Consider the following 11,232-nt stretch of genomic DNA (forward strand, 5'->3'; position numbering starts at 1 on the left):
TACATATTTAATATCCGTTTTAAATCAGTGTGGACGGAAGTCTTACATAAATAAGACTCATGAATAAGCTTTTATCTAGAATGATGTAGAATGTAGAATGTATATATATGTAGCTTATATTAATAAATTTTAATATTTTTAAATGACTCCTTTCCAGGTATCGAACACCGTGTAAAGAGCGAGCACTTTTACTTTAACGAGACGAAGGGGTTCTACTGTCTGCGCTACGACAACGGCGATCGGTGCCTGAGAGAGACCAAGGGCCGGAAGCACCCGCACGTGGACCCCGTGGTGGTGTCCAGGCTGCGCAAGTTCTTCGCCGAGTACAACCAGCGCTTCTACGAGCTGGTGGGCGAGGATCTGGGCTGGCCGGAGGAGTAAGAAGCAGGACCTTTACAAGCGGAGGAAGCGGAAAAATGGAAACGCCTCTGCAGGCGGGCAGCCAATAAATCTGATGGTGGTCAATCGCTAGCCGATTTAATTACAAGGCGAAACCGGGAGAGCAAAATGGAAAAGTGAGAAAGTTTTTCCTGGGCAGGACCTGGGCAGCCATTTTGCGTTGCATACTTTTCAGGGCGGCGCGCAATATTTCTGCCTGGCCGGAGTCGAGCAGGTCTGACAGTTCAATTATGCGCGCGTATTGAAAAATTGCATTCCTATTTGCCCGCGCCCCGCCCTGCCGCCCTACCCCCTCCTGGCCACATGTAAATTTGCCTTTACACCAGCAGGAGCCGAAGCTGGAAAGCAAGAACAAGGAGCAGGATACAAAAGCATAAAAAACAAACAAATAAATAGTGAAATAAACTGCACGCATTTCGCTGTGCAGCAGGCCATGAAAGTGTGTGTGTGTGCGACACAAAAATCGCTTATATATATATATCGTTTGAACAGGACATATGTATATAGGGCGAAATGAAAGCAATATCTACACGATGTTCGAAGGTTACACCTTTTCTACATATGTTTATTTCCTCTCTCTCCATGCGTGGGTGTGTGTGTGTGTGTATGTGAGTGTTGTTGAACTCGAGTGTCTGTGAGCATAAAAATTAATTAAGCAACTAAATGTGATTTTATAGCATGTAAGCTTAGGAGAAATTGAAAATGATTGCGATGCTCATCGACAGAGAGAGAGAGAGAGAGTCGAGAGGAGAGGGGAAGTATACTAAACTTGGAGGCAATTAAAAATGTATTTAGACTAACAGTCGGCTGAATAAAAAGTGTGCATGGAAACTAAACATATCAGATAAATATCTACTCCAGAATATACACAATTATACAACTCGAATATCGAGAATCGAATATTTCAAACTTACGTTACATATCCGGTGGCGCTAAACCAACCAACCAACATGAAATCGAAACATATCAGCTGCAATGTCGGCAAAAACTCATAATTATACACAAGCATATCTATATATTATATATACAAGGACCTAAAACCTAAGCCCCATTGTTAGAGCCTAAGTCGAGCATCAAACTTGTTGTAAATGACTTTGATTTTGACCTAGTTTGTAGGGCGCGATGTGTCACTGAATCGTCATAGACAAACTTATAGTTGAATATACATATATAGCCATATCCTAGGTTAATCCTGCACTGCCTAAACTAAACTCAAAGATGAGATATCTATTAGATAATTATACTGCACCCCCTAGATCATAATTTTATCAGAGATACTTTTTTAAAGCATTTTTAAGCGAGATTGTTTTTTAAGCCCTAATCAATTACGGAAACTCTACCTATAGATAAATATTGAATATACACGTATATACTTATCAGCTGTTTGGCTAAAGTTTAAATATTTCGTATGCATATCAGACTTAATCTAGGCTAATGCTCCCCGAGACGATCCATCCAATTTCGGTTTACCACTCGATAAATACATGACATATACCTCCCCCCCTTTGTTAGGGATCTTCAGCGCAGAAACTATGAAACAGAAAATAGACTATGGAATGTGTATAAACCTAATTTTTACAGTGAATCTCCTCATATACAAGAACACCAAGATGATCTCTCAACGACAATGGAACCATATAAGAATTGAAACTAACCAAGCAATATAAAGTCAAAGCAAGACTGAAGGTCCTCCGCAAATTGTTTTTCCTTAATTCCAAAATTTTTTAACAGTGACTCTAATTTAGAAAACCGAACAGAAACCACAAGAATATTGTAGCAGAAGACAACGAACATTTTTAATTTGTTTATATTTTTATACAAAAACTAAATTAAATATTAGCCGATATCCAGAATGGAAAAGTAAGAAGATTACACTAAAGTAACGCGAAATTATATAATTATTATGAATATATATCCAAAAGAGCAATTTGTAGTTGCATTTTGTCCTCAAACTCGAACTCGAAACTCGAACTACGCCAATTGCATACAAAATACATATCAAAAGTTTAACTCGACTCTAGATCCTTCATTGATATTGAGATATTGATATTATTGATGTATTGTCTACTTATTAAATTGAACGTGCAAAACTCAACAACTATAATGTACCTTAAATCAACTCTCTATTTCTTTAACTCTAACTCTACGGATAACTCAAATCTTGCAACTTACTCAAAACTTTCAATGTACATAACAAAAGTGTATTTAAAAACAATCCCCAAAAAGGACAAGAAAAGCGAAAAAAAAATTCGAATAGAAATTCAACAAATTGTAATAAAACCAAAGAAACTAAATCAACATTTTAAGCTATGGAAATTTTACGCATGCAATAAATAAATGTAATTAAAAAACGAAAATAATTCGAGGTTTTTATTGGGTGGCATTTTTTGGGATGTAACATACATGTAGAAACTATGTTACATACATTTAACAGTCAATAGGTATAACAGTCCATTGCTAGCTTTGACACGAACCATTTCTGAAAAGGTGTCTTTAATTTTTCAGATAGTCTTTTAAATTATCATTTTAGAAGAGGAATGATTTTTTGAATTTATCAAATAAATCGACAAGTAAATGAAAAAATGTATTTATTTTTATTCAAACAAGTTATTGTTAAGACAACCACCGGCTATTAAAAGCTTTCAAATCAAAAAAGCTCACTATTGCTATAGCTCGACACTATTCCAGTTGCAATTTGTCGTTTCGCGCAATCGGTTGACAAGCTTCAGTGGGTTTTCATTATTTTCTAATTATAATAGTGTTTATAGTATAATTTATAATATATACTAGTTTCAGGTTTCTTAAATCGATACTACGTGTATCAAGGGTCATGATGTGGAAAAACACTGGAAAAACTATCAAAGGTCCAGGGCAGTTTGCTTATCAGCTGTGTTTTGTTAGGGATTTTTCGGTGGGTGGGATTTTCAATCAGCAGGTGAGTGTGTGAGTGAGAGAGAAGAAAAGAAAAGCTTTCAATAAAATTCGCGGTTGTATATGTCGATTGTTTACAAACAAAAAACATTTTAAATTTTTTTTGTGTTTTCTTTTTGATCAGACCCATTTGGACTATGCAGAAGCCAGTGCACCACGAGCTGATGAAAAATGGCAGCAAGCTAAGCTCTATAAGGATATTCCAGGACCTAGTAGCTTGCGTATGATTTCCTATTTTATGCCGGGAGGTTAGTCTCAGTTTTTAGAATCCTTAGCAGTGATTTTTAAAACAAAGAATCAGAAAAAATCCAATTTTAATTTCAGTATTTAATTTCCTTCTAATTGCCTATTAATTGCCTTAATTGCCTTGAATTTTTGGTGTTGAAATCTTAATATAACTTTAATACGGAATTTAAATAAATTTTTTTTTTGTGCTTGTTACACTTTTCTCTTTATATTTAATTTTGTGAATAGTTCGTCACCTACATAGACAAATTTTTTTTTACTTTAAATCCTTTTTCCTTTTCTTGAATCCACAGGTGTTCTTTACAATACGAATCTGATTCAAATGAACCGACGTATGCGGGAGATGTACGGAGATATATATAGTATGCCGGGCTTGATGGGTAGACCCAATGTGGTCTTCACCTACAATCCAGAGGACTTTGAGGTGACCTATCGCAACGAGGGCCTTTGGCCTATTCGAATTGGCCTGGAGAGTTTCAGCTATTACCGAAAAGTCCAAAGACCAGACGTTTTCGGAGGCATAGGAGGTTTGGTCTCAGAGTAAGTATATTTGTTTCTATTCAGAATGTCTTCAGAAATAATTAATTAAATTTTCAGACAAGGCCAAGCCTGGGCAGATATTCGAAACAAGGTGAATCCCGTTTTGATGAAGGTTCAAAATGTAAGGCAGAATCTGCCACAACTTGATCTGATAGCCAAGGAATTTGTGGATAAGTAAGTTGTCTTAAAACCACAAATTATAAATATTTCAAAAACACCTTCTCTTGAAATAGATTGGAAGCCCAAAGAAATCCCGAGACCCATCACCTCGATAATAACTTCCATGATCAGCTGAAAATGTGGGCCTTCGAAAGCATTAGTTTTGTGGCCTTGAACACTCGAATGGGCCTACTGACCGATCAACCTGATCCGAATGCCTCCCGACTGGCCCACCATATGGGTGAATTTTTCAACTACAGCTTCAAGTACGATGTTCAGCCCTCCATCTGGCCCTACTACAAGACACCGGGCTTTAAGAAGTTCCTGAAAACCTACGACGATATTACAGAGATTACCACCAACTACATAGAGGAGGCCATCAAACGATTTCAGAGCCAGGAAGAGGGTCAAACCAATTGCGTCCTCCAACAGCTCTTGGGTCTTAACAAGCAAGTAGCTGTGGTGATGGTCATGGACATGCTGATGGCTGGAATTGATACGGTGAGGAATATACCCTAATAATTCCATGAATCTTAACCCTCTTGAATCCATTCTTCAGACCTCTTCGTCCTTGCTCACCATCCTCTACCACCTCTCCCGGAATCCCGAAAAGCAAGAGCAACTGCGTCGGGAACTGCGAAGGGTTCTACCCGATCCCCAAGGATCTCTCTCCGAAGATAGCACCAAGAACATGCCATACTTAAGGGCCTGCATCAAGGAGGGTCTGCGCATCACCTCTATTACGCCTGGAAACTTCCGCATAACCACAAAAGACCTGGTGCTGTCGGGTTACCAAGTGCCTCGCGGAACCGGTGTACTAATGGGTGTCCTGGAGCTGTCCAATAGCGATGAGTACTTCGCAAAGAGCGCTGACTTTCTGCCGGAACGCTGGCTAAAAGCGGATTCAGCGCCCGGAGTCCAGGCCTGTCCCGAGGCCCGATCCCGGAATCCGTTCGTGTACCTGCCCTTCGGCTTTGGACCAAGAACCTGCATCGGTAAGCGGATCGCCGAGCTGGAAATCGAGACCCTCCTGGTTCGCCTACTGAGGAGCTACAAGATCAGCTGGCTGCCAGAAAGTCCAATGCAATACGAGAGCACTATTATCCTGGCGCCGTGCGGCGACATTCGCTTCAAGCTGGAACCTGTGCAGGATTCTTAGCTACAGAGTTTCAAAACATTATATTTCCTAAATGTGATACACTTATCCTACGCTCAAGTACAGACAACCGATTGAATTCAGAGCTTTACTCGCAGTATTCACTAACAATATGGGATTACGTAAAAAGGAGTTTTGTAAAAAAAAGGGGATTATTGGAAGGGAAAATCGAACAGTTGGAGTATCGATTTCCTAGCGCCGATTGCGTCCGCCACGATGGCGTTGGTGGGAATGATTCTGTCGCTGATGGTTCTGGTGATTCTGTTTCTGCTGGTGGGTATGCTTTTGGTTCTCACTTGACTCGATGTCGGCTCCGTCATTGGGCTTCGAATCGGGGGTGGAATGAGCTACATTACAAAGAACTCTTAATAGTTATTACTTCTGGAAGATAAGTTTCCAATTAAAGCATTTACTTGCCCAGAGCAGATGGAAGGCTGGTCTTCGGAGGAGCCTGTGTTCCTAGGTTGCTATTGAAGTAAGTTGGGGAGCCTGTTTTTTAAGGAATTTGAAACATTTCTTAAAATTATAGTTAGATCTAGTACTTATGATGTAAAATTTTTAAGAATTCATGGATAGTAACACCCACCGATTGGGCTATAGAATATATCCTCCGAGGAGGTGGCAGGAGTGAGGGTATCCACTGTGGGATAGTTGGACATTTGTTGGGCGGTTAGTGTAGCAGCAAGTTCGAGGATTTGTTGAACCTGGGGATCTGGGATCGGGGTAACGCTGGATTCGGGTTTGGTTTCGGTTTCGGGGTCAGATTCGGTTTCAGGATCTGGGTCGGGATCAGTGGAGGCTGTTGTGTTTGAAGACATGCACGGAGTAACAGAAACAGAGACAGAATACTAACGTTAAAATATTAATTAGGACCGAGCGGAGCGATCTCTCTCGAGTTACCTGCAGCCGCGGTGCTGTTGAGGTGGCCAGGATTCGGTTTGGCGGCACACACAGGTCCTGGCGACGACTTCCACTGACTCTCCGGCTTGGCAATGGGCACTGAAAGAAACCAGAGGGGCAAATACAGGCGGTTCAGATGCAAGATCAGGGTTCGAAACTCACAAGATGAAAATCCATCGGAAACAATGAACTGGCTTAGCTTTGCTTTCTCGGAAAGGGCTTGATCCGGGGCTTTGGGGGGGAAACAGAGAGAGATTCGAGGTCAGGGGCCAAAAGGCACAAGAGAGTATCTGAATTCCTACTACTGAGCATACATTCGAGTTTTGTGGTAACCATAGTGTATTGTATTGTATTTCATGACAAGGTTTCAAGTTCAGTGTTTCATCTACGCTTAAATCGGTAATCGATACTTGGGATTAACCTAATCTTAGGGGGCTATGCACGAGAGTCTAATAATGTTCAAGTTCAATGTCCATTACCAACTTCCGCCTGCTCCTTGTCGTTGCTGCCATTGGTATTGGGTGCTGGGATGGTGTTCAGTTTTCCCTTATCGTTCTCCTTCTCCTCGGCCTTGTTGTGAACTCCGTTCTCCATCACCACTCCGGGCTTTACTGGCTTCACCTGGGAGATAAAGGTTACTTTCTGGTTACTTGTCTGGCTGATAGTCCACTTACCTGATTGGCCATCTCCTCGCGCTCGCCGCTGCTGATCTCATCGCTGGAGTGCGACTCCGAGCTGCTCTCATCGCTGCTGGTATTGCTGCTGGAGTCCTCCTCCTCCAGATTGGGCACAAAGTCGGAGTCGTTGTCGGAGTTCTCGTTGGCGTACTTGGCCAGCATTTGGTCGATGGTCAGGTTGTGGTCTGGATCGGCACAAGGATCCTCTTCCCGTGGGCGCTTCATGACAGCCGGACTGGTTTGGGTAGTCTGGGTAATCAAAAAAGAAGGATAATAATTAATAATCCTTCTCATAAAGTACAGATACCCTAGACCTACCTGCTCCATATTCCTCACGGCGAAGAGACGTCCACTATTGGCCCGCTGGACCCCAGGGCGACACATGGCCTTCGACAGCCACTGGGTAAGCTTCTGGGTGAGTCCTTTGCCACTGCTGTAGGCCAGTTCCTGTTGGCGCTGTCGCATAACCTTCAACCCGTGCACCCGGATGGCCCGCAGCTTACGCCGCCTGGTCTGGATGAAGTAGACCATGTCCGAGGGCGCAATGGGACCGTTGCCGATCATCAGGGCGCCCACCGACAACCACACCCGGGTGAGACGCAGCAAGATGATGAGCATCAGGAAGGGACCCCAGGGCAGGGGGCGTTCCAGGGGAGCGGATGTTTTCTCTGGATATAGATATAGAGGATATATGTTTTTTGGCTGGAGGCGCTTAAGCTCACCCTGCGGCAGACTCCACTTGGCCGTGTCCTCGATCATCCGCAGGGCGCGGTCGGTGCGCTCGATCACGAACTGACCAATCCACGTGCTGGCGAACCGCTCCGCCTGCTCCCGGACTCGGTCGTAGAAATTGCGCGGCATCTGCAGTTCGCTGACTTCATCCTCGTCGATGTGGTCGGTGCGCTGCTGCCTCTGGGGCTGCGGCGGCTGCTGCTGCTGCTGGAGCTGCATCTGATGCTTATCTTTGGCGCCCGCCACCGTCTTTGTCTCCTGAGCCATCTTGCTGATTGAAATAAATCGGTTTTTATTGGATTTTATTGTATTTTTTTAAGTTTCTTTACAAAGTTTAGTTTAGTACAAAAAAAAAAGATAATTAGATAAGAAAGCAAACAAAAAAACTCTCTTATAAATATAATATTTAGTGTTAAATTTTAAACAAAATAGACAAAGCTAGAAATGACTAATTAATGCTTGGATTTAAGAATTATTCAATATGTATAACATTAAATAATAATATAATAATCTCTATATTCCAATAATCATACCATTGATAGTCAGCTTCCATAAAAATAGCTGGTGGATTTTGTATCCTAACTTTAGTCTAAAATTTAGTCGCCTATACGATTTTTTATCTTTTCTTTAAAGATTTGAACACCCCCTCGATTCTATTTTATTTTGAAAGTAAAAACCCCCCTGAGAATTTTGAACTCATCAAATTATTAACTTTTTTAACTAATTTACAATTTAATTTTTAATAAGTAATATTAGCCTAATATTAACCTAAAAAAATCCATAATAACTCAAAATAGAGAAAAGATTCCAATGTAAATAAACGACACAACTGAAAGATATTTAGAAATGCCTAAGTCAGTGGTATTCCTCCTAAAAAAATATTTCCAACAAAAAAATAGATATTAAAAATCTTAACTTTTATCATTTACCATTTAAAAGTGTATAATTTTTTAATTCATATACATAATTAAACGAGTAACTATGTATAAACATTTTAATACTTTTTATTTAATACTTAACCAAACGTGATTTTTAAACCGAATGTCGGCATATGCTATCTTTGCGAATTATTGCGATTGTTTATTGCGAATTAATTGTCGAAAATTGTTAGTTCCGCCGTAAAGGTATCCGTGCGGATGAGGCGCGTGATTACCGGCTGAACAACCCGAGTACCGGAACACGGGAATACGAGAAGCACGGTAATACCATATTAATAAACCTGACGAGGCGAGGTCGTCTGCCAGTGGAACCGAAAGTGGATCGCTTATCTGGACAGATCGGCACTTCGCACTTATTCGAGCCCGGGACGGAGGAACGCTTTTGTTTTTTGTTGCTGCCGTCTGGCAAAACTTATAGTCGCTATATAGCTACAATGACTAACGGCAAAAAATTAAGAAGCGATGCACCAACAAAAATCAAAACAAATTAAGTATTATAAAATTAGACCATATGAACTTTGCTCGATTCCGTCGGGAGGAGATGGAATAGTTCTGCTCGGTGTTCGGGAGTGATTACGGGAGATCTCCGTCTCGGAATTCTCCGTGCAGGCGTGGTGTGGGTGAGGTTATTCGGCTGGGGTTATTAGTGATTTTTACAGTTCGTTGGCGATTATTCTCTATCACCGAATCGAATAAAATACAGCTATTTTGCTTTTTATTGTGTTATTTCGCATAAATTTAATTTGATGATAGCCATTCATTGCGATCCATAAGGATGAAAGAAATCTGGCATATAATATAAAGTTACACAAGCATCACATTTATTTATTTTATATTTATAGCGCTTATTGCATCGGCCAGCAAAATACGCGAAAACCTCAATTAAACAACAAGAAAAAAGCATAATAAAATTATCAAAAAAATTTGTTGGCGGGATCAAAGTGTATCGCCCATAAAATTCGCACATAGCGCAGCAGAAGTAAAATATACACACGAGTACGAGTCCACACTACGGACGGATCACTGTAGCGAGAAATGGAAATGCAGAAGTTCTCGGCGAGTGGACCTGCGAAGAAGGGGATGGATGGATGGATGCAGCGACGAGATGTGGGGAAAGAGGCCAGTGGCCAGCGAACGAAAGTGTAAAGTGCAAGGCACTGGAACCCTGGCTGATAACGGTAGTTTTCGCTTTTTCTGCAATGGCGCTCGCCGAGCAGTGGAACAAGCATGACCACTTACCGGTGTTTTTTTGGATTTCCTTTTGCAGTAACTTTGAAGGTTTTTTATTGATTCGACTTTTGAAACTCTCGTTCCGGCCGCTAGTTTCGAATTAGTCCTAAGTTGTTTTCAAAACTGAAAATCCCTTTGGAGAATCACTTTTCCCAAAATCCAGGCCAACAATATCCGGCTCCAAGCTTCAAGCTTTCTTCTTCACAAACAATTCCCGAGCGACTGATCGAGTCTTTTGGGTGTCCGGGTTTCTGAGCCGCTCATCCGAAGCCGAACATGATCGGCAACCAATCCGAGCAATCTTTCCATCTGTCATTCTCTCGCTCTTTCCAGAATCTCTCTCTAATCTCCAAAGATAGGGTTTCTTCTGCAGGGATTATAAAAAAAGCAAAGCATTAAAAGGGTGGTAATACTTTTACGATAAATAACCCAAATATAGAAAATCGCGTATATTCTGCTAAATTTGCATCATTTAATAAATTTTATTTTGTTTAATAACTTTGACAAAATAAATATAACTGAAAACAAACGAATGCAGAGTAATTATGTATGAAAACGTAGTTATATGAAATGTCTTTAAATAATAACTACTATAAAACCTTCGGAGTTATAGCAATACCATAGTTTCTCCAATATCCGAAAGATATTCTTACTTTATTCTAAGATAATATGGTTCTTACTTTAAAAATTGACCCAAATTGAGCTTACTTTTTGAATACAAATACAATTTTGATTATAATAACTACATAATATTAACCCAATTAATGTATATTAATTTGCTATTAAAAGCATATATCCCACATTTAAAATTGTAAATTTCTTATTCATAAAATAACTTTTTATTTTGTTTCGATTGCCAAATTCATTACGAACTAACTTTTCATTAAAATAAAATTAAAAATGTAATTAGACATGTACATAATCGTATTTCAAGTGTGAAATCACTCCGGCAAGTGAATTAATTCGAATTAAAGAGTCCTTTAAAAGCTCTGGAGCCTCTTCAGAGAGCCCTGGGCACAGTAGGGCCGTAATTGGATTAGGGAATGCTAAAAGGGTGCCCTTCATCGATTATTAAAATAAAACAGAAGCCCAAATGAAAACATCAACACATTAAAGCCTCCCGTTATTGGTTTTAAAGTCAATCGCCAATGACATTCGTGTTTACCTGGTTTGTTTATCCTGTTTTGAAGTGTCCTCCGGTCCTTCTGCAGTTTTGACGAGCCACTCGACCGTGTTCCACTCAATTTTCGCATTTCGCTCAGGCGAAAGCTTTCTCGCCCTGTCACGGCTATAAAGCTCTCTCAGTTGCGCGAAAACGCTCGCG

General features: G+C 40.6%; 3 protein-coding genes across 11 annotated transcripts in view; 2 read left to right on the plus strand and 1 right to left on the minus strand.

Annotated features, from left to right (window-relative positions):
- The window catches only part of Hs3st-A (Heparan sulfate 3-O sulfotransferase-A), a 29,246-nt gene extending 26,510 nt beyond the window's left edge, over positions 1–2,736 (plus strand). For all 3 annotated transcript variants that reach the window (XM_017251355.3, XM_070278497.1, XM_070278496.1), the window contains exon 7: positions 158–2,736. In XM_017251355.3, the coding sequence (XP_017106844.2) occupies positions 158–381 (224 nt within the window). In that variant the 3' untranslated portion in view covers positions 382–2,736. The remainder of the gene's footprint in view (positions 1–157) is intronic.
- A 375-nt stretch (positions 2,737–3,111) lies between these two features.
- On the plus strand, positions 3,112–5,517 carry Cyp12b2 (Cytochrome P450 12b2). Its single transcript, XM_017251381.3, has 7 exons — positions 3,112–3,127; positions 3,196–3,334; positions 3,455–3,578; positions 3,870–4,116; positions 4,174–4,290; positions 4,350–4,776; positions 4,835–5,517. The coding sequence occupies exons 2-7, from the start codon at positions 3,230–3,232 to the stop codon at positions 5,432–5,434; spliced, it is 1,620 nt and encodes a 539-aa protein (XP_017106870.2). The 5' UTR covers positions 3,112–3,127; positions 3,196–3,229; the 3' UTR covers positions 5,435–5,517.
- On the minus strand, positions 5,506–10,147 carry Jabba (jabba). 7 transcript variants are annotated; one of them, XM_043210864.2, is made up of 10 exons: positions 9,918–10,147; positions 7,731–8,007; positions 7,327–7,676; positions 7,006–7,257; positions 6,811–6,952; positions 6,494–6,562; positions 6,332–6,430; positions 6,018–6,230; positions 5,849–5,920; positions 5,506–5,778 (listed from the first exon to the last, which is right to left on the minus strand). In XM_043210864.2, exons 2-10 carry the CDS (start codon positions 8,005–8,007, stop codon positions 5,624–5,626), a joined length of 1,629 nt encoding a protein of 542 aa, XP_043066799.1. In that variant the 5' UTR covers positions 9,918–10,147; the 3' UTR covers positions 5,506–5,623. The 7 variants fall into 7 exon arrangements, with proteins under 7 accessions (XP_043066799.1, XP_017106860.2, XP_017106862.2 ...); XM_017251371.3 differs by having other exon boundaries at positions 7,731–8,011; positions 9,918–10,144; XM_017251373.3 differs by having other exon boundaries at positions 5,845–5,920; positions 7,731–8,011; positions 9,918–10,144.
- Positions 10,148–11,232: the final 1,085 nt, after the last annotated feature.

Source organism: Drosophila bipectinata, chromosome 2R (genome assembly GCF_030179905.1).
Source record: "Drosophila bipectinata strain 14024-0381.07 chromosome 2R, DbipHiC1v2, whole genome shotgun sequence".
In the NCBI taxonomy this organism is placed as follows: domain Eukaryota; kingdom Metazoa; phylum Arthropoda; class Insecta; order Diptera; family Drosophilidae; genus Drosophila; species Drosophila bipectinata.